Source organism: Drosophila guanche, unplaced genomic scaffold (assembly GCF_900245975.1).
Source record: "Drosophila guanche unplaced genomic scaffold, DGUA_6, whole genome shotgun sequence".
Classification (NCBI taxonomy): Eukaryota; Metazoa; Arthropoda; class Insecta; order Diptera; family Drosophilidae; genus Drosophila; species Drosophila guanche.
This window is the reverse complement of record NW_022995743.1, coordinates 16,584,783-16,607,690: the sequence shown is the minus strand read 5'-3', so window position 1 is coordinate 16,607,690 and position 22,908 is coordinate 16,584,783. Positions and strand designations below refer to the sequence as shown.

At 45.8% G+C, this 22,908-nt stretch overlaps 2 protein-coding genes across 2 annotated transcripts; one reads left to right on the top strand and one right to left on the bottom strand.

Moving 5' to 3' along the window:
• Nucleotides 1-119: 119 nt before the first annotated feature.
• On the bottom strand, nucleotides 120-5,215 carry LOC117584205 (mitochondrial folate transporter/carrier). Its single transcript, XM_034273015.1, has 5 exons — nucleotides 4,382-5,215; nucleotides 2,275-2,428; nucleotides 1,849-2,203; nucleotides 1,497-1,642; nucleotides 120-507 (listed from the first exon to the last, which is right to left on the bottom strand). The coding sequence occupies exons 1-5, from the start codon at nucleotides 4,533-4,535 to the stop codon at nucleotides 348-350; spliced, it is 969 nt and encodes a 322-aa protein (XP_034128906.1). The 5' UTR covers nucleotides 4,536-5,215; the 3' UTR covers nucleotides 120-347.
• Nucleotides 5,216-6,340: 1,125 nt separating this feature from the next.
• Nucleotides 6,341-7,837, top strand: LOC117588959 (zinc carboxypeptidase). Its single transcript, XM_034280550.1, has 4 exons — nucleotides 6,341-6,548; nucleotides 6,610-6,746; nucleotides 6,800-7,572; nucleotides 7,638-7,837. The coding sequence occupies exons 1-4, from the start codon at nucleotides 6,381-6,383 to the stop codon at nucleotides 7,832-7,834; spliced, it is 1,275 nt and encodes a 424-aa protein (XP_034136441.1). The 5' UTR covers nucleotides 6,341-6,380; the 3' UTR covers nucleotides 7,835-7,837.
• Nucleotides 7,838-22,908: the final 15,071 nt, after the last annotated feature.

Here is a 22,908-nt window from a genome sequence, read left to right as displayed (position 1 = left end):
CAATATTTTATCTGAAATGTACCATTGTTAACGATTTAGTTATTCACCCAACCACTAATGCTTTTTATAAGCTTCCCCTGACAATGTACGATGCCTGATGGAGGCTGTTTTCACAAGTATTTTTAACTTAGTTCAACATTTAATGGCATTTGATGTTTTGCGTTGTAAAACCAGCCACTTATAGACTAAAGCATCGTTCAACAGCCTCAGAACAAGGAACATTTTCCCGTGCTCAACACGTGCGCAGCTGTCCTGCGACTCCTGATACAATGTAATGCGATATAGAGGTACACTTCTTAAACTATTTACTAGAGGAATCCTGAATCGTAAGTATCTGCAAGCTTGGTTTAATTGTCGTCCTTGTCAGCCTCAGCCTCGGCCCTTTTCCGATTGGCCAGCATGTAATGCGAAACGTTCTCGTACACCAGGAACGTGATCATGCAAGCGGGTATCACACGCGTAAGATTGGCCTGCAGTCCCTTGTAGAAGCCGCTTCCGCCCTCGAATCTGCAATGAAACAAAGCATGGATAGGGGGGTTAGTGACTGTGATGAGGTGGCTACAATTACTTACAGTACAACGAGTTGGCTGTTTCAGTTTAGCAAAGAGATTCTCCACAAGTTACGAAAATGTGAAAAGAGAGGAAGGTGCACGGACTACTTACAACACAGCGTACGGCTGAAGCTGAAGCCGAAGCCCATAGCCCTTGTTCAAATTAAAAGACTCTGGTTGGACCCGAGACATTCTGGTTTATAGTGTTTTCTGTTTTTTTTTAGTTGTTCTTGTTCCTTCTGGATTGCCCATCATGGCATTTTAATGTAGGTAGGTAAGTAACTAATTTTGTATTTTCTTCTCTTGGTTGTATGATTTGATTGGGATTGTTCTGCTTCAGCAGCTTAGTTGGTGGTTCACAATGCGTTTTATGATTATTTACATAAGTGTCAAGGTTCATTTCATCCTTAAGATTATAAACCATTTGCGAAACTATGAAGAATCTTTTTGCCAAAACGAAATTTTGTCTCAACAACAATTCCAATCCATTACAAAATAAATAATTTAACTAAACTACCAACTAAATGGGGTGTAAGAATGTGTGTTGCTTCGGTGAAGTGTGCAAGAAATGCACCATACCAATCAATTTGCAGACCATCACAACAATTACTTTAAAAGTGAAGAGGCGCAAGTATGTGAAATAAACTAATTATGGAATTAACTTAGGGCTAATACTTAATCGAATTATAACAATAATACAAAACATGTTGTCATTTTTTTTGCTGCTCATTGCTAATTGTTGCACATTGGAGGAAACTAGAAAGATTCGTGTATTCTAGGTGCTTAAATTCTGTTCCAGATTCTAGATGCTAGATTTTAGGTTCTGGCTAATACTCTATCTAGCTGGTCAGCTTCTCCCAAATCAGCATGACCATGCAGATGTTGGGGGTGACGTGGACGAGGTACGGCACAAGTCCCTTATAGAAACCGCGCATGCGTTCGTACCTCCAAGTCTGTTTGATGCAGTCCCAGGTGCCGTTGTAGCGGTGGTGGTGATCCTGCAGGCGGGCACGCACCACCTGGTACGGGTATGTGGCTGCTGCCGCAATCAGCTTGGAGACGGCCGCAAAGGCCAAGTACTCGGTGGTGGCCTGTGGATGGAAAGCGAGCAACGGTTAGCAATGCGAACGAATTTTCTTGAACATCTGCCAAATCACTCAGACGTCACCAAAAACCGGCCGCAGCCGGATATATACAGATATGGATGTGCCTATATCTGTATATATATTAAATGAGATGGCAACGGCACGAACAACCTGGTCATGTGATGCTGTTCCCCATTGATTTGTATACACACCAATTTCGTATCGATGGGCAGCTTGCGGTATTCGTTGTATGCATTCTTCAACTCCTCGTAGGTCATAAACTGAATGGCTCCGTGCGAGACGCCCAGCATGCCGGGCACGAACCCTCGGTACAATCCCCGGATACCCTCCTCCTTGTAGATCTGGCTCAGGGCATTCACCATTCCCCGATACTCGGCACTGGCCGAGGAGTCATACTGCAGACAAAGGCGCGTCTTCACCACCCAAATGGGGTTGGTTAAGAGCAGAGTGAGGGCTCCAGACTCGGCGGCTGCCAGCATGTGCATGGCGGGACCTAGGGGCATCGTTGTGTTGCCGCCCTGGATGAATGTCTTGATGGTGTTGTAGCTGCAAAAGACATGGGAAGTGTTAATCGTTTAATCGTTCTTCGAGCCAATTGGGAGCTTAGAGCCACTTACAACATGAAGTAAAGCCCCCAGGAGGAGCCCGATCCCCAGATATTGGGTGTGACCCCCTTGTAAAGGCCTCGGAAGCCCTCTTGCCGAAAAATGGTGGTAAAGGCACTGCCCAGTCCCCGATACTGGGGAACCGCTGCAGTCCGTCCATCGTTAACTGAAAGTAGACAAACCAAACCGTTAGTGATAAATACGTCTAGACAGTGCAATAGAAATCGTGTGTCATATAGTTGAATAATTCGGCAGAAGGGTATGGCGAGGATACGTCATTCCTGGGGTTGTGTTTTTCTTTACCGTAGGCAACTGTACGGCCCTCGGCTCGGTACCGCACGGCCCGGAACGGACGGCAAATCAGTTGTTGACTCCAACGGGCCCTGGCCAAAGTTGTTTTCGCCAAACAGATAGCGTTAATTGCTAGCGGATGCGATAAGAAGGGAGAGTCGAAATGAGCTCTACATGTTTACGCGTCCATTAGCATCTATTTATATGAAAATATGTATGGACGACTACAGTGGGGGCAAAGCTGGCCTGACAACAGCGCCACAAGCCAGAAAGGGGGCTCGTCTGTCGTCAGAATTTTCAGTATTCTCAATTTTTGTATTTCTTGGCTATTCTTAGTTGCCCCACCAGTGACCTTGAGCGATGACACTAACTGGCTACTGCTGCTCTGCAGCATGTTCGGATGATGATCTATAAATCACACATCCACATATCTACTGACCCAATCGAGTTTAGGGCCAAAGTAATGAGTTTTTGATGGTGCACTCGATGGCAGCGCACCCGATAAGGTCACAACAAGTGGTGGTGCTGATTCAGCGAGCTTCCCGCTTGGCAACAGGCTGGAACTCGTTTTGCGGCTGCTTGTGCCACATAAACCGGACACTGCCCAAAGCTCGTCTGTCAGCGCCCGAAAGTTGCCGTTAACAAAGCGAATGTACAGTCAGCAGAAAGAGCAGTAGCAGCGTGGTCACGTGAGCAAAAGAGCAAAAGCAAACAAGTTTTGTGTGTGTCTCTGAGGCAAATGCGTCACCGCAGAAAAGTGGAAGGCCTTGCGCAAGTCAATAGAAAACAGCTGTTGAAAACTGGATAAGATTTACGTACTGGAATTATATTACTCGGAGATACAAAGCACATAGAAATAGAAGAACTGAGAGTTGAAAGCTGGGCTGCTATCTACCCGTACCCTCGACCGTCTAGGTCTTTGAGCTGCTTTATCAGTTAACGAAATTTTGCATGGTGTGATTTTTATTCGCATAAACAACCTAATTTGCTGGGACTCCCATTGTTGTTGTTGTTTACTCAACATTTTTTCTGCTGAATTTACATATTGACTCTTACGCTGGTCGCCTTTTAGCGCTGATCTCAAGCAGCAAGCAGAAACACAACAATAATATTTAATAAACCCGCTCCTGTTGTTGTTATTTTGAACCCGACTATACGGAAATATTACTCGTGTAGACATATTTTGCGCATGCAGCGCGAACGAGGCCAACTACATTTATACTTGTATGTTGGGATATGATTCATTGAATGCTTTTACACAAAACAAACAGAAAACAGCGAATATCAGCTGGTTCAGAATCACAATCAGCTGTTCTTTTCCTCTGCAATTGTAACTGTTGTTGGCAGGTTAACTGTTAATATCGATCTTTGTACGGAAAGCGAAACCCATTTGAGGGCGTGTTTTTATTTCTTTCTCGAGAATTCTAGATTAGAGTACATTTAGCCAGAAACGGAGTGGAGCATAATCAGTCACACAGAATTGTCAACAAATCAATAAATTTCGACCAGCTATCGGACGAGTCAGCAAAAAAAAAACCACACTCAAAATGAGAACCATCCCAGGCCGTCATCGTCTCACTTTACGGAGGCACGAAGCTTTTCTGCAGCCGCCTCAAATTTTCCATGGAAATTTTCCAATTGCACTGCGCAACCACAAGCGAAAGGGGAGGTGGGGGTGGGAGGGGAGGCACGATGCACATTGCAATCTCCAGCCAAGCTGGCGACGCTGTAGAAGCGTCTGCACGTGCCGTGGCGTCCACTATCAACAGCTGGCGGGCCCAGGCACAGTGGAAACGAATAAGCGTAAAGTGAATTAAATGCTACTCACCAGCAAATCGAATCTTGATGAGGTCCAGTGGATGGAGTATAATTGTGGACGCTACACCTCCGGATATTCCGGCCACCAGATGCTCGTACTTGAAGTGGGAGAACACATTGAATTTCTTGGGACTGCCCTTGGCTGCTACTGCGCTGGTATTCATTTTGGGATCGATCTCTATTGTATCTTTGTATTACTGCTATAATCGTAAGTTCTTCTTTCCACGGCGTTCACTGTGCGTGTGAATTGTGCTATAACTACTATGTACTATGTACTACTATTTACACTCTTTGGCTTGAAAATGTCGAACTAATGGGCGCAAATCAAAGAAATTCGCTCGCCAAATCGATCTTGTTGCTAGGCGCAAATTCTCTGCGGTTCTGGTTGCTGCTCTTGTTGTTGTTACTGTTGCTGTTGCTGGCGGCGTCACTGCTGCTACAGTTGATACACTCCTGCCTTTGCTTTATTGTTGCCCAGCACATATTTTTTCTTGCTTTGTTTCCAATTGCACAAGACTTTTCTTCACTTTGAAACTCTTGCTGTGGCTGCGCTCCTTATTGGCTGATGAAATATCTTCAATTGTGTGTTCGGGCAGCGTTCGCTGGCGCTGCTTTCAATTTTCTTTCGATTCCCAATTATATTCGCTCATCGCTTCTTATGTAATGTCAAATGCATATCTATCTTCCGGAGATTGTGCCGTTCTCTTGTAGACTCTGCCAAGCTTAAGTAATGTATTATCTTACTGCAAACTATAGCTGGGCACGTGCGGGAGCGATTAGCTATTAAAGACTTTTCTAGCGCGCGAGCTGTTCGAGAAAACGAAATTGTATGGGCGGCCTATCAATACACATGAACGAACAGCTGTTGTGAAGGTTAAGTTATCGATAAGATATACCACCTGGCCATCGGAAATATACCAGAACATGTAAAAAATATACCGAACAATACTGACGGAAATTATATTCCTTAATTTTGATATTATTTTTAAGATTATCAGCTTGTTAGGTTTTTTAACACTAAAAATGTTATTTTATTCATTTAATATATACAATTATTACCACATTAGCTCATTTTGAGGACACATTTTTAATGGATTATTAAGAAAATGAAGCTTAATCGAAACTGCTCAAAAAAAATGTTTACTTTTGTTCTTGCTACATGTCAACTACTTATTACCTACACGCTCGTTTCAGTGTGACCGCGGATTCGACGATCAAATATACACTTCCGGCCAGCGCAAATGTCCCTTCTGATTCTCGTAATATAGCGAAATTTAATGGAATACTGCTCAACTTAAAACATAACTTGAAGTTTGTTAGTTTTGTTGTAATGGCAAACGGTAAGTTGCGAAAATGAATTCGTTTTGGGGTGCGCCAACTCTTTGTGCATCACCATTAAGTGTGGCCGCATTTGCCGCACTTGGCGCGTTGAAAAGACAATTTCAAATGAAGAAAATCACCAGCATTGATTAACTAGCTAGTGATAAGATGCACTTAAATATTTCATAAAAAATTGCAATGATGATTAAATTAATAAATAAACTCTCGCATTCCCTAGGTGCCGAGTGCATTCCCTGAGAAGTGCTCTTTCACGCGCAGACGGTTCCCAATTAAATTGACATATTTCACGATGAGTGGCACTTCCTGATAACAAGAGTGGCTGCCTTCACGCTTAGTGCATTAATTTCATTATTTTCCTAAACTTGACTTTGTCGATACAACCATATCGTCATCGGAGCGGAGCACGCAATTTTCGAAGTGTCCATCCGGGAGTAGCAAAGTTCACTTCGCTCTTTACTTTGTGGTAGGCTGGTTAGGTACCGATAAGCAAGGGAAAGACACACGCCAGATGACTGATCAATTGTTTCCTCTATTCCGACATGCAATAGGCACTATCAGCGTTGCATTAGATAACAACACCATCTGGAGTGGCCACTCCTGAGACAAATAAAAGCCCTGTCCGTATCCACTGGCGACACAGTGAACGTTAGATCGTTCAAGACACCAAAATGAGACTGCTCTTCCTCCTCCTTGCCATCCTGCCGCTGGCCTTGGCCGCGCCCAAGTCGGCCGTGGCCCGTTATGCCGTTCGCTACGACAACTTCAGGATCTACAGTTTGTTCATCGATAACGGAGGCCAGATGGAGGAACTAAAGAAGATCAGCCAGGAAATATCCGTAAGAGACACAAAACTCTGCTGTAGGGCAACAGGCCAGTGCAATCTGTAACTCGTTTCAGGTGCACTTCCTCAACGAACTGGCTGGTCCTGGTAACAGTTACAACGTCATTGTGGGTCCTCTGCTGCATAAGTACGTGGAGAGTAAGTTGGAGTACTTGGAGATTGTCTACAAAGTGATTGTCGATGATCTGCAAAAGTAAGTGGCACGGAACAGATCAATAGATCGCATCTAAAAATTCCATTACTCAGATTGCTGGATAAGTCAGCTGTGGACAAGGACACAGAGATGGAGTGGGAGTCGTATCACACCCTGGACACGATCTACGACTGGGTGGACAAGGAGTGCGCCGCCCACGACTATCTGGAGTGCAAGGTGATTGGCCAGTCGTACGAGGGTCGCGACATCAAGAGCATCAGGCTGTCGAAGCGCGAGGGCAACAAGGCCATCCTCCTTGAGGGCAATATCCACGCCATGGAGTGGATCTCCTCGGCCACCGTCACCTTCCTGCTCAACCAGCTGATCAACTCCGAGGACCCCGAGATGCAGCGCCTCAGCGAGGAATACGACTGGATTGTGGTGCCCATGGTCAACCCCGATGGCTTCGTCTACACCCACGAGGTGGAGCGGCTGTGGCGCAAGAACCGCCGCCCCAATGGCGCCTCCAACTCCTCCGGCCTCTGCTATGGCATCGACATGAACCGCAACTTCGACTACCACTGGGGCGGAGCTGGCTGGAACATCGATGAGCCCTGCGACCACTGGTTCGGCGGTGACGAGCCCAATACCGAAAGCGAGATCCTCGCCCTGCAGTCCTTCGTCAGCTCCTTCGACGATGGCTACATCCGTTCCTACATGGCCTTCCACGCCTATGGCCAGTATGTGCTCCTGCCCTATGGCCACAGCAACACCGAGTTCCCCCCCAACTATGAGCAGATGAAGCGTATCGCCGCTGCCTTCTCCGATGCTGCTTCCGAGCCCTACGGCTCTGCATTTACCTACGGTGCCAGCGGTCTGCTCAACTGTGAGTATTTCGAGTCATTTCCCCACTGATTTCCCAACTAATCGCATCGCTTCACTCACCTTCAGATGTCGTCTCTGGCGCTGCCAAGGATTGGGCTTACGGTGTGAAGAAAATTCCCTTCACCTGCACCGTGGAGCTGCGCGACAAGGGCACCTTCGGCTTCTTCCTGCCCTCCAACCAGATCACAGAGGTCGGCGTCGAGGTTACGGCCGGTCTGAAGGCACTCGTCAACAAGGCAGCCGAGGAGGGTATCTTCGACTAAACAGTTCAGTAATGGCGATGGAAAACCTCTGGGATTATACGGATTTATAGGCTTCTATAGAAAATAATAAATATATCCATTTATATTCATTCCGATGAACATTCCAAACGATGCCTGAAATGCTTCAATCGATCCCTTTCAACGGGTAACGGGTTTCGAAAGCTCCTTAACCTAAAAAGCAGAAAGCTCCTGCGGTAGAGCTTTGCGGGTTGCAAAAATGGATGAAGCAACCATGTAGATTTCTTGCACTGTTCCTTAGCACCTGCCACAAGTAATAATGTGCGAAAATTGATGATTAAAAAATTAATGATTTAGGCAAGAAGTTACAGACACACTTGGCAGAATTTTGTACGGATTTATATGTAATTCTTATGCACTGCACCTTCTTGGACACACAAACTTTCTGCACATAAAACAACTGCGCTGCTCGTTGCAGTTGTCGGAAGAAGACAGCAGTCCAAAATTACTGCATCTAAGTGGACGTTTACTGCACGCAAATTACGCCACGTTGCTGCAGTATCAATAAATATTTATCTCCACCGCCTTCTGCGGCTGTTGCTCCTTTAAGCCAGGCGGCAGAGTCCAACAATTTGCACTGCGGCTGCCGACTGACACGGATATACGAGTGTGTGCAATATGTGGGGGGAGGTGGGGTAAAGGGTAAACTTTCGGGGCACGCAGCAAAACTTTGGCCAAAATGCAGTGAAATATCCAGAGCCCAAGCCAAAGCCAAAGCCGTGGCCGTAGACGTGGCTGATGCCGAAAGCCGAAAGCCGAAAGCCATCGACACCAACCGGGGCAACATAAAATTTCCTACTACAAAGTGGTTATTTTGTTTGAAGTAATCCACAAGAAGTCGTTAAAAGTGTCGTTGCCAGTGCTCCTAGATTGATGATGGCTTCACGTGTCCGCCGCAGAAACGCGACCTGCCGGGACCTCCACTCCCATTCCACGGCAGACACTAAGGCTGGAAGATGCATTTCTCTGAGAAAACTGATGCAGCATCAGCAAACGATGTATTTTTCAATGGCTCCACTCACTGCTTGAATGCTTTGACATGGAAATGCTGCAAAAATGTGCGCCAGGAAATAGCTTTGACACCCGATATTCCCAGGCGTGTCCGTGGGAGTACTTACTCCGTGTATGTGTGAGAGCGGAGCCTGTAATCAAATATGCCAAGCAAATAAAATTCCAAAGGTGCTGCAGCTTAAGCTTTAACGCAGCTAAACAGCTTCTTCCATTTGCTGTTTTCCTCCGCAATTTTCAATTAACTCTCGCCTGGCAGGCACCCCTTTGCCCCACAGCACTCATAGTCCTTTATGGCCTTAACGCTTTGCTGTCACGTGGCAAGCGGAATGGCCGGAAAAGCGGGAAATCGTTTGGGGGTTATATGGCTCATAAAATGGCCGGCTCGTTATGCAAATGTTTATTCTGGCAGGGGCGCAGTGCAAAAGCCTCGACCTTCGACCATGAATCGGTAGTGTTTTGTTTATGCTATGATCCAATTCCAATAATATTCTGTGCGCCACCTCCCCATATCCCGTTCTGTCCTGTCCAGTCCCACGGGGCACAAATCAATGTTGAAGTTGGAAACTTGCCGTGTTCAACTCATATCAAAATCGTAATTGGAAATGTCGGTGTCGGTGGTGGTGGTGGTGGTGTTGGAGATATGAGGAGGATTGGCAGTAGGAAACTACTTTGCGCCTAATTGCGGGTCAATATTGGTTATAAATGCTCTTCAGATTAGATTGAATGGGTGATTCAAATGCAATCGAAAGTTGTGTAATTGACTGGCGCGATATTTTTATATTCAGTCGGTATTTAAGCTCAGCGAACACTGATTTCATACCAAAAATATTACTGATATTATTTGATCCTTGCTTCCCCCCAGCCACACCCCTTAATTCAGATTAGATTTTAATGTCCATTGAGGGCTGACTCATGTGCAAGTGGCTCTCATGTGATGTTATGTCTAGTTATGGGCTGTAGACACTCAATTTAATGTAAATTATATTCAAGTACAATTAAATAACGCCACCTGGCGTTAGGCAGCACTGTTTTTTGGTCAGTAAATCTGTCGGATAATAACGGTATTTAACAAGACAACCACAAAGTGAGGCAAACAATTATGAGAGAACACATTCTTGGCTCATATTTCCACTTAAATTATATCAGTACTGTACTTAAAGTGCTCTCCTGCCCAACGATACCCATACTTATGCATATAATCCGCACCTGTCCAGCCCCCAAGCCGCCCAAATGTTGTACATAATTAAACAATTGTCCAGACAAAAGCCGCAAGCAACAAAAAAAAACAAATAGAGAAAGAAAGACAGAAAGAAATGTAACAAGAGGCCGTCGGGTGTATGCAGGTGGGTGTGACAGTATGGGTAGTGTCAAACCGCAGGCAAATAGCCGATGGCAGTACACACAGACGGAGTGGAAGTGGAGGGCTCCGCCAGTTAGCACAAAACAGAGTAAAAGAGTGAAAAGCGGGACACGGGAGAGGAATGGCCAGAGCCAGAACCAGCACCAACGAAAAGTTGCTTGTCATTGAACCATGAACTGGTCACCATCGCCATCGCTCAGTCACTCACTCATCCACTCATCCACACACCCAACCATCCGACTACTACTCTTGCATGCAGCCAGTCGACTGCCAGTCGGTTGACAAAGAGAGAGATGGAAAAAGAGTGGCAGGCAGAGAGGCGTCACGTGTTTGTGAATTGCGCGTATTTGCTTATGCAAAAGGCCACACCAGACGAGACCGAAGGGACACACGCGCTGGTTGGGTTGACGGTGTGTGGGCATTGGGTGGAAACTGTTTGATTTACAGCTACCCACGGAGGAGAGGCCGCACCATGCACAGTGCACGGAACAATGGATATCATATTTATGTATTTGGCAGTAGGCATAGCATCTTTTTTAGATCTATAATTGGGTAATAGGTACTCTATCATTATCTTTAGCAGCAATAAAATGATTGTAACAAAATATACGTTAAACACGGAACCAATCTACATACATAGAAAGGAAAGGATGAAAGGTCTGAAAATACCTGCTAAAAATTGTATAACTCGGACTCTAGGCCAGGGTATAGACCACCATGTATAGACCAGGAGTGCTGCAACATTTATGCGCAGCTTGCCTCAGCACGGAGTTCTTTGCTGTCGACTCCGTTGAATTTTAATTAACGGAACAATAAGGTTAGAGGGCGCTGCATTTGGAGAGCTTGGGTTTGTGCGCTCATGATTAATGCTCATTTAATGGCCATTAATTGATCGAATCCGATTGATTGATTGATTGATGGATGGGTTGTTGTCTGAGGAGCATCCAGAGCAGCAGAAAAATGCCCATTAATATTCATCCGTCAGTACATACACGAACTACGAGTATGTATTCGAACGAATACCAGGGCAGCATTTAATCCTTAATTAGTTTACCATAGTTCTGCTTATCTGCCGATCTAAATTACATATAGCTACCCCCTGTAGCTCCTGTAAATTATGCTCCATGCAAAAACGCTACTCGCAAGTATTCAACGGTCTTCCCTGTTCCCAGCGCATGGGAAGCGACAGAGTGAGAGTGTGTGTGAGAGAGAGAGAGAGAGAGAGTGTATGCAACATAGTTTACCGCTTTTATTGTAATGGACTCAACGGACTTTTTCACAATCCTTGCCCCCTATCCTTTTGCTGCACTGTGAAATAGTTTATCACTGTACGGGGAAGTAGTTCAAAGTGCGATTGGATGTAGAAACAATTAAAATATTTTTGGACATCAAGAGGTAGCTGGTATTGTGTGCTCTTTGAACTGATGGACAATCAGCACACTGCAAATCGAATAAAGTTATTTACCTGTCTGCAGCTTAACAATTTCTGCAAGTGCATTCCCCTGGCTTTTTTGCTGTAGTTGCTGCAGTGCCCTGGGAGTTGGTCAGCAAATGTGGCCAGGCCCTTGCACATTGGTCACGCACAGCTCCGTTTGGGACCGGAAATATGCATATGTAGCTGGGCAGCTGCTCTTTCTGTTGCTCTTTCTGCGGCTGCTTTGGCCCCTGGCCCTGGCCCTGGCTCCTGGTGCCGCATGGCTTATGCATGGTAGCCCCTGCTGCAGACGGGGCGTATGAGTTATATTTATTTTATCTGGTGTCTGTTTGACTTTCGCATTAAAACGCGCTCGCTCAGGCATAAAATGTTGGCTGTTTTTATTGAAATCGACGTCATTAATGCGGGAATTATACGAGTCGTAAGACAATGGGGTGTGGCAGCGCGGCAGTGTGGCCTTCTTTCCCTATGTCTCTTGTATCTCTGGCTCCCTCCAACATTTAATCATCATCCACATGGGTGCGCTTTGGGTGTAACCATAAACTTTTGTTTTGAAACCGGATCGCTCGATTGTGCTGCTGACCAACTGGCCGCTTATCGAGGCACACTTTAAACAACTGCCACACCAGCCACAACTGCCGCTCTCCTGCTGTTGCTGTTGCTGCTGATGTTAGAGCTGCTGCCAGGACATCGATACCACAGACCACCGACCACACACACACACAGGGCGACGTTGGCCGCGTTGGTGGCGGCTCACTCCGCCATATGCGGCCAGCTATGTTAAATAGTTGGCCACAAGTGTGAGCCGGCAATTTATGGATATGATTTCACAAGAGGAGGCCGAGGCCGAGGCACAACAGCAGGCGGCTGGCTATTCAGGGCACTGCAGCGCTGGACATGGGGCATTCAATTAATTACCAGCCTGGACACAGAAATTGATGGCAGTTTGTGGAAAGTTGTTCGAGGGGCAGGCGCAAAAAAGCCAGACAAATGTCAGAGCTGAAAGGAATTGAATAAACGCCGAAGGCACAATGAACTTTTGGTACACTTTTGGGTAATTGTTTGGGGGCGGTTCGGATTACCACGGTTGCCAGGGCCACCAGTGTTGGAGGTCTGTGTGGCATGCAAATGTCAAATGACATGCCAAAAGTTCACAAATTTCCATTTCAGAGGTACAAGCAGTGACAGGCTGAGGACTGTCGAGGCCCGACTAATGCCGCCCCAAGCGATTGCAGCTGCAATCAGCCAGGATCCCAGTACTAAGGATCAACCCCAATAGCAATATATCAAAATTCTTCGTCAGCTTGGCCGCACCGATCGTCAGCAGGACAGCAGGTGCTGGGTTCCCTCGACGGGGCAGCCCATCCAATAGATTGGAACACGCATTTGCAACATGCTACGTGCCACGAAAGCTGCAATTAAGTTTTGTTAATTTTAATGAAGCTCCTGCCGCATCTGCCATGTAGAGTCGACAGTCCCCACCAAACTGTTGTACGGATTCAAGCAGGGCCAAAGCAATGCCACAGGGAGCAGCTGCTCTCCCTTTTCTCGCTTAGGGGTTGCTCCGCTGCTGCTGGGCTCCTGTGCTCCTCTGGTTATGCGATCTGCCAGTCAAGGGCTACTTTTTTCTTCCATTTTAATTGAATACCCGCTGAATACGGCAAAATGTGTGTTGTCTGCGATAGACATCTGAGAGCATGCCTCCAAAAAAGATGATCGGGAATGATTTTGCAGCCAGCTGAAACACAATTTAAAGCAGATGGAAAGACAGAAGCAAAAGGGCGGAGGATTATCACTATAATTGGATCCAAAGAGTTAGAGAAAACAACAAAGCAGAAAGTCGGATTGGAGTGTGGTTTACCCTTGTATCATTTGAGAGTAGAAGTAGAAAGTAGAAGTAGAAATCATTCATTACAGCAAAAGGGAGGTGGATTGACAAAATCAGATTGAATTTTTCAATCATGAGTACAAGCTACTCCCCAAATATTTACATTTATCCAATTCCAAATTAATTTCAATCCATCATTCAGCGGCAGAATGAAACAAATTGAATAACAAGCTCTTTAAATTTGATGGGCATTACTGCCCCATTATATTGATTTTATTTTGTTGCAATTTTATGGAATTTATATGGGAGAGTATCCCATCCTCTCCAATCCCGGCCGCCTCCACCAATTCGCTTCATTCTTTTCCTTTTCTTAGAGCAAACATAACGCCAAAAGATGACTGGCACAACAGAGGAGGGGCACAGTGTGGGAGTGGTGGCAGAAGGCCAAACAAGAAATTGACTGTACTGGTAGCTAGACCAATGCCAATGCCAAAGTTACGCTGTCTGCGTGCCTGAGCGTGTCCATGAGTGAGTCTCTCTGCTTCTCCGCTTGTCCGCTTCTACGCGAGCGGACATGACAAGTCGAGTCAAGAGTCCTTTTGGCACCCCAATAAAATATTCGCTTGGCCGTTTTTTTGCTTAACGAAGTGGAACTTTTGCGTGTGGCCGGCAATAAAATGTAAAGGAAAGCAAAAAAATGAAATATAATAAGCGAACAAAAAAATAGTATACATGTGTCCACCGACCTGAAAGCGAAACCACGCCGCAGCTTACTCCACCCCTGCCTGGAGCATCATCTCTCGCCGGGATTTTCAGCTGCTTAATTGAAGCCAGGACTAAATGGCGATTTACAATGTTCGCTCATACCATAATTTCCTGGTTTTTCCTTGCTCCTGACTCCTGGCTTCGTGCTCCGAGTGCTCTGTCCGCTGTCAACGTTTAAATTGCGGTGGAGAAAACAAATGAGTGGGTGGCAGCGGGTCGGAGACGGACTGGTGGGCGTGCGGTGGGCTCCATTCATTCCGGATGCAACATTTGAAATGATTTCCATGCCTGGCACCGCATGCAATTTGCCGCTTGCAGTGCTACCTTCTGGCCAGGCACACAGACACAGTGAATACTGGCCAAAAAACGAGTGGGGAAATAGAGAGGAATGGCCACTGTGTTTGTGGCAATCCTGAAAATTAACAACAACAGAGACTGCCGTTCAATGTCTGCACTTTTCACATGGCTCCGGCTCCGGCTGCGGCATCGGCTCTGCCTTCAGCCCCTCCTCTAACCAATGCTCCAGCTCCTGTTCATATTTCATTCTCAATGACGCTGACAGGACAATGCGGTAAGCGAGTGCCCGTCTGCCTCCTGACTGCATACTTTGCATGCTCAGCAGTGCATGCGGTGGCTGGATGGCGATGGGGGGAGGGTGTGTGGAGTGGCTGCCACACTCGGATGCCAACTGATGAAGTTGCCACTACCCAACACAACCCCCCCCCCCCCCCCCCGACAGGCTCTGCCTCGAGCGCATAAATCAAAAGTTCAGAGTCAACAAATATGTGATTTCTGTGTCATTTTCTCTCCATCTCTCACTGTCTCTCTCTCTCTGCCCCTCCATTCGCTTCTCTGTTTATTTTGAACACGGCAATATTTTCCTTAAAATGTTGCATAATTAAAAATAAATAAAAATCAAGCCACTTGGACGGAACTCAGGTGGCCGGGATGCTCATCGATGCCAAGCCTTTAAGCTATTGAAACAAATACGGAAAATATGCAGAATCGAAATGATTGAGGAACTCCTGCACACAAGGGGGCAGAAGGGGCATTCAGATGAAACGACGCCAGTACGTACAACTAAGTAAAGGCTGAGTGTTGAGATTGTGAGTGGCCTTACCTGAAATTTTATTTACATTTAAAATTGGGGGGAGAGAGCCAGGAATCGGAATCATTGAGCCAGGAACAAGCATATGTTTTATTTGCAAACGGAAACTAGATGCTCGGCAGCGGCAGCTGACAGTCGAGAGTCGTTATGCCCCGACCGCATTTCTTTTAAGCAAAATCGAACGGATGTGCAGGAAACCCCAAGCAAAAACACATTTCGCTCTGATCCTGGCATTTGTTTCCCTCTCTTTTGTGGTAGCAGCAGCAGCAGCAGCAGCAGCAGCAGGTGATATGTATAACGATTTCCGGCTTATGATTTGACTTTCAATTGATGCCTGCTTCTGCCTTTTGCTTCTGGGCATGGCCTGCGACCGGGGATGGGGTTGGGGTTATCTGGTTACCCGCTTATCCAGCGGCACGGCACCGAGCTTGAGCCCGGTGTCCCGGCAACAACCCATTATACATACGGCTTAGATGGCTGGGGCGGGGGCAGGGGTAATCAGCAAAGTTTAACTTTATGATTTCTGGCTTAGAGCAAAGCACAACGAGGCGTATACTCGCTGCGGCTGTGGATCCTACTGGTGGGTGTGCGGTTGGGTGATGGAGGACCCCCTCCGGATGGGGGGTGGAAGAGTGGTTCTTGGACTGAGGGGTGGTGGCACAATAAAAGCGTAAAGTGACAACAAAGCGGCAAACAACAAAATAAATAAATCACAAACAACAAGCAGCGCCAGCAGAAAACACACAAAAATAGCACACGAAAAAAAAGCGGCAGCAGCAACAAGAGCGAAAAAGGAAACCAAAAATAACAACGCGGGACAGTAGACATTCCGACAGAAGGATACTCTCTAGTGGGACACCATCCAATTCATTTGGATATGAATTCATTCACTCATTTAGTCTCCGAGTGGCAGATCGCTTCCTTTACGATTTCCGCCAACAAAGGATACCCTTGTCCTGTAAGATTACCGGGTATCCCGCACAAAAAGAAAATAAAGAGAGCAAACAAAAAAAAGAGAGAAAAAGAAGGCAGCAGAAAACAGAACTGAAACGAACAAAACAAGAGAGAAACTTTTCTTTCCTCCTTAGCTGCTTTTTGTTCTTCGGCACGCAATTCATATTTCCTTGTCCCAAAGAAAATGTTTCATATGCCCACGAGGTAGGGGTGGAAGGCACAGCAGGGGCAGGGCTGCGGCGCGGGACTAAGTGGAGAGACCAGTTGACACAATGCAGCAACAAGGTGGACGAGGGTACACTCAAAGAAAAAATTGCAGTAAGTTTCAAGGAAGTTCCATAAAAGACATTCTATTAACAGAGAATTATTGCATTTAGGAGAGAATAAAGTAAGGGTTTGCTGTTCAATTGAACGAATCATTTGTAATTCTATCAAATCTGAACATGGCAACTTCTTTCCATTAGTTAATTCCTCATCCTATTAGGTTCTCAATATTCACAAGCGGCATGTCTGTCGAAGGGAGCTTAAATACTGCTCATTATAAATTAATAGGAACTACAAGTGCGCAAGGAGTTGCAGCGCAACAAGAGAGTTTTCACTGTAAATATGTATATGATGTATGTACATATGGAATAGGATAAACGATTTCCTGCTTGGAGTTGCATTTTGTGTAGGTACACATTTTCGAGCAGTGTAGTAGATGCCGCCAAACGAATGAATGAACGAACAAACAACTACGGAAACTTTTGTCATCCTTAGGCCAGCATCTCCTTAGTCTTCGTCTCCTGCGACTTTTATTGTTCCTGCAGCGGTAAATGGTGAATGCTCCACCATTTGGTGGGGAGAATGTTGAACGGAGCGTGTCTGGAGTCGTTGCACGCTGAAATATTTGCGCTGCTCTGGTCTCAGACCCATTGTTAATTTATAATGACAACCGAAAAAGGTTCCAAATACAATCTCCTGGGGCGGGGGGCATGACCTGTCCAGCACCAAGTGATACTCCAGGGCCTGCTCCGAGTCCTGCTGCCGGTCATTAGATTGCAGACGACTGGAGTTGAAGCATTCTTGCATGTCGAGGCACATCCAGGGAGTCACCTGAAGAAGCAGAGCGTAAGCCAGAAAGGGTCCAACAATCGTCCTGGGCAGCCGCCAAAGGAAAACCAGCCGTAACAGAAAAGTTTGCATACATTTTCCAAAAGAATTTACGAGCTGTAAGCCAGAAAAGTTTTCACTTTCCGTTTGTTCTGCCTCACTTTTGGCCCGCTTCTTTTTCTTGTACGTAATTTACGATACAATAAATTTTGTCAAACATCTTCTCGGCTTCGGGCCCGTTTGTTTGTGTTTGTTTGATAAGCCATTAGTCAAAATGACAAACGCTTCGGCTGATTCAAATTGAAAAGATTTACGTGCACCGAATGGCAGGCGAAACAAAGGATAAATGCACGCTTGGCTCAATTGCAAAGGATCCATTCAACCACTCAACCACTTGACTCAAATGCCGATAAGACCCCCACAAAATAAAGGACTTTAAATGTACAAGTAGCTTCAAGCATGGCATACATGGCATTTGTGTATTTTTTTGTGAACTGAAGTCAATAACGATAGAGGACATTCACGGCCCGTGAATATGCCAGAAATGTACATACGTACATATTTACATATGTTTGTAAATATGTGACATTGTTCTGGAAAATCACAGTGAGTGGGTTTCAGTTTTCTAATGGAGATTTTGTAGGCTTCCTTTTTAGGCGTTCGAGGAATATGTTCTTAGAGACCATGAAATTAGGTTTGCTCTAAAGGAGATTAAAGAATGGAGTAAAATATTGAATCAAAATTGAATTTAAATAATTTAACATGTTTATTTTCTAGCTTTAACCACATACATACATATTTGGATGAACAGTCAGTTAAGTGCTGCCTATATAGAATGAAATGTATTGACCCGATCTAAATAACTTTAAGCTGCTCCATAAAAAATGCAAAAGCCGTTTTCCGCACAAACACGCTCATAAGTACATACATACATTGGATTTTTTAAGGGAACTCCTAACGCAGGCCTTCACTATTTCTCTTCGAACTGAAATGTTTCGCATTCAAAGGTTGGCCCCTGACATTTTGGACAGATTGTTGTTGGTCTGGCCTGCAGCTTTGGGCTAGCCAAGCGCTGTTTTTTTGTTCTCTTCTGGCTGCCCTGTTTTTGCAATGGGTTTTCTCTGTTTCAGGGACTGGGAACGGGAACGGGACTGGGATTGGGACGTGGACTGGTGTTGGGGTTGGGGTTGGCGCTGGCGCTGGGGCTTTCATATCCTGCACTGGGGCAATTAAGTTCGTAATCTGAGCGACATCTGTGCATTGCACACAGCATCAGGAGCAGCAACAGGGACGATTTTTGTTTGTTTTTCTTTCCTCTTTTTTTCAATATTTCGACGACGATTGCAGGGATTTTGAAGTGGTGCGCTGGGGGGCCGAGGGACTTGGCATTGTTTACAGCTTGTTATTAACTCTTTCGAAATGTTTTTCGTTTTCGGCTGACGGCAGATGTAGCAGCGAGGTTCGTGATTTAAATGGAAAGAGCTGTAAAAGTGCTAATTGCTTAAATGCCCGGAATCTGACCTCCCTTTACCCTCAATGAGCCCCTCGCTGCTTCTGTTGTTACAGAATGTGAACCAGAATAGCTGGAGGCTTTAAACGCTGTATCACTGGACCCGATTTGACTCTAATTGAAGGTTATAGATGAAGGTCCCGTACCTTTAAGAATGCACAGGGGAAATGTGAAACGCTTTAACAAAAAATGCTAAAATAAATTTGAAATATGCAGTAAAATCTTTAAATTATCGGCGACAACAAAGGGAACGCATAGCGAATATAAGTAATGGGATTTTCTCTCTATAAATATATTACGAATTTTGTGAGACTTATCATGGTATCTATTCGGTGAAAAAATAAAATACAATAAATACAGCAGGCTACTGGAAAAGTTTAAATAAATTCCATTGTTCCTATTTGACTGCAAGCTCTACCTCTGAACTATAGACAAAACTAGGCCCTGCCCGAATGGACTGAGCCCTGGCTGCCTTTGAGCGCGCCATCATTTACAAATCTGACACACCTCAGAATTCGATATTAGTGTCTGTCGTAGCTCCAAATGAGTAGGAGAACCGAAACCTTGAGGGGTGCAGGAATTGACAGCTGCACGTTCTGACACCTTATATGGTACCACGCACACTCACTCATATGCCTCCTACATTGTTTGTCCTGCCGTAGGTGGTGGAGAGGAGAAGGGCAAGGCACGGCACGGCACAGTCTCGTGCTGAGCGCTCTGCTGTCCTTCGGCCTGTCTATTAACCAATTTGAAAGCATTGCAAAGCAGCAGTAGATGCTGCACCGGCTGAGATACGCAATCCGAAAACCGAAAATCTGTTGAATCGTCACAAGAGTGTTGGTTAGGAGGGGGGAAAGACAGCTGCGACGACACAAAACATGCTTGCCTGACGCTCTGTCTATCCCGTTTCGTTCCGTTTCGTTCCGTAACGCGCTGCACTGCTCTGCTCTGCTGCTCTGCTTGTGGGATGCAGATGTACACGGTTGTCGTTGCAGATGTCGCTTCTTCCAATTGTACTCCTCCTTCTTCTGTTTTTACTTCAATGGTTTTTTTGTGTTGTTTTGTTGGTCAGCATTAGCTCCCCTCCCACTGTTCGATGACTGCTCCTAGGGGATTGTTTTTATTGCACGTCGATGCGTGTCCGCTGCATGTCGCTATCCCTTTCTCTCTCCTCGCAAAAAAAGAGCGCAGAAAGTAAAACCAAAGAGACCACAGACTGCGCTTCTCCTGCCTCTGCTGCGTTCTTGTACCCCGTACTCCTTAACTAAAAGAGTATACCGCATGGAGTGAAAGACGACTGGCTCTAAATGTACCCGCATGCAGTGCTAAGCTAGGGCGTACAGTTAGAGTTGGAATTCCATCTATGCCGCTCTTCGCTATTTTGTTTGTTGCTGTTGGGTAAAGTCAAACGCAAGCGTAAAGAGAAGCCAAAGTGGGAGAGAAACGGCGTAAAGTGAAGGCAGCCGTGCAATGCATCAACAGCAACAGCCTTGAGTGATGGCAACGTGTCCGTGCTTGTTCTGATGCTTGTGTGCGTGTGTGTGTGTGAGTGAATGTGTGTGATCAGTGGAGCATGGAGCAACAAGCCACGCTATGCCCCGAGTGCTAGTTGAAACAGCACGTAACGAAGCCCTGCCAACGCAGACAACAGCCACAACAGCAAATGCAAGGAACAGCAACAGCCTGGAACAGTAAAATGAACGCAAAGGATGAACAAGAAGAAGCCAAGGAGAAGACTAAGGCAAGGCGAGAAGCGGCAACAACAGCAGATTAAATCAGGTAGGAAATTTTCGTTCGAGTGGTAAACGTTTTGCACCTGCCGTTAGTCTGCTGCCGTCAGCGACAGCAGCAGCAGCAGCAGCAGCAGCAGCAGCGGCAGCGGCAGCCGGTTTGCCTTTGCCTCATCCTCAGCTGTTGCTTGCCTTAAGACTGATGCTGTTGTTGTTGCAGTTGTCAGCCAGATGATTAGTGCGCAGCCTGGAACTGCGCCTGCGCAGCGTTCTCGAGACTCCTTTATGCGAGACATGCACGAATTTCTGTGCGTGTGTTTTTTTTTTGGTGCACTGACAGAAAAAAAACCACACAAATTGATCTATAACTAAAACTACATCCATTACGGTAGTGCGACCCACTTAGAGAGGTAAGGATGGGGTTAAGATAACAGATTAAAACCAGATTAAAACTCTTTGATTTCAACAAAAGTTTTTCTCAGTGCACACATACATATATTTTTGGTTTAACAAAACTGTCGCTGGACTAAGTAATATCGCGTGCTCGATTTTGAGTTTTGCTTGCATGCCACAGAACCGGAACCTGTCCTCAGCTCAGCTCGGCTCGTGTGTGCAGCTTGACTGACAATGCCTCTGGGCCGCCTGATGAGCCCTCATCATCAGAGAGCGAAAGAAAAGTGAAGTGGAATGGAATGGATTGGTCAGCGGCCACAGACACCTGCTGTCCCCACTGTCGCTTCGACATTGAGTCGGCATTGATTGTGGAACAGGCATAAAATGTGCCCTGTGCCATGCCATTGGGATGAGGTTGCATTGAGTCTCCCGTTGAATATGAATACAAACGAAATTTGAACTCCATTCTAGGGACGCGACTGGGGACGCCAACTGACCAGTCTGACTTTCCAGGCCATTACCTTAATGTGCTGACCATAAAGCGAGCCATTCCCAGACAGGCGAGAGCTGTAGGGAATGAGAGCATAAGAGCCAGCACTAACGGGCGACAATGAAACAAATGTGAAAGGGGTAGGGGAATGGCCAACGAGGGGAGGGAGCCATGCAAATGGCGCGCAACCACCACTCCCAGGTGAACCACCCTGTTGCAACTTGCCCTTTGCCAGCGGCAGTGTGCAACAAGCTAGAACAGAATGACAGTAAACAAAGGCATCAAATTAAAAACTAAACTGGGTCCACTCAAAATATATGTACAAACAACTCCGCAGTACACGAAGGGGGGAAACCAGATAGCCAGATAGCCAGATAGCCATATAGCCATGTGGCCAGCGGTTGATTATGCATCCATTGATGATGGCCACCACAAAAAGGGGTTTGTATTCTCTAAGAGCACGTACCCCATAACCCTACTCTACCCTATTCCATGACCCATACAAGTACATTAAAAAGTAAAAACGAAAACGAAAAAATATTGCAAATTGCATTGCAGCTCATGCAAGTGGCAACAATGGCCAGTCGACTCCTATCTGTGCTCAGCGATGCGCGGATTCCATTCATCTGACCCCACCCCACACCACACCACACCACAATTCCTGCAACATTTATGCATAGGTACGAGCATTAAAAGAATGCATAGCCTGCAACGTTTTTACAGTGCGTAAGGCGCCATTTCTGTCATAGTTTTTGCAACAATCCAAACTCCAAACTCCACATTCCACTCCACATTCCACTCCAATACAGCTCCATTGCAACCAAAATTCTGCAGCCACGGGCCTATCATTTTGGTGTTTTTTTCGAATGACTTCAGCTGCACTCCCATTTTCCTCTTTAAAGCTTTTCCGGCTTTTACGGCTACAAAATATTAGACTATTGGCTACGAAAAGGGAACATCTGGCCATCAAATAATCCTTGCGAGGATAGAAATGCATTCTGAAAACTAAAAAAAAAAAAAACAGAAAGAATGAAAGATAACCTGGGGCATATCCGAAGTGTTCCCTGTCCAAACTGAAGAAAAAGTTGTGGGATGGAAATTAATAGAGGATTATTGAGATACCTTTCGATTCCGGGGTTGCAATGAAAAAACTTCTAAAGTATAAGTAGATTCTTTAACAGCACCAACAGAGAAAACTAGATTCAGGTAGAGGAACCATAGACACATCCAGGATGCTCTGTTCTAAATGTTCTTCCTCCATCCAAGCAAATCTTAATTCCATTCCAGCCACAACTTGGCATCATTTCACATTGTATTTCCAGCCAGAGCATTCCTGCTTCCCCTGTGTCCCCCTCGTACTCCAACGCAGCACTTCAACAT

Coding starts and splice junctions, on each gene's coding strand:
- LOC117588959 (XM_034280550.1), top strand. CDS start 6,381: ATGAGACTGCTCTTCCTCCTCCTTGCCATCCTGCCGCTGGCCTTGGCC. Junction 6,747..6,799: donor ATTGTCGATGATCTGCAAAA/GTAAGTGGCACG, acceptor TCCATTACTCAG/ATTGCTGGATAAGTCAGCTG. Junction 7,573..7,637: donor TGCCAGCGGTCTGCTCAACT/GTGAGTATTTCG, acceptor ACTCACCTTCAG/ATGTCGTCTCTGGCGCTGCC.
- LOC117584205 (XM_034273015.1), bottom strand. CDS start 4,535: ATGAATACCAGCGCAGTAGCAGCCAAGGGCAGTCCCAAGAAATTCAAT. Junction 2,429..4,381: donor CATCAAGATTCGATTTGCTG/GTGAGTAGCATT, acceptor GTCTACTTTCAG/TTAACGATGGACGGACTGCA. Junction 508..1,496: donor TGCATCAAACAGACTTGGAG/GTACGAACGCAT, acceptor GTTTCATTGCAG/ATTCGAGGGCGGAAGCGGCT.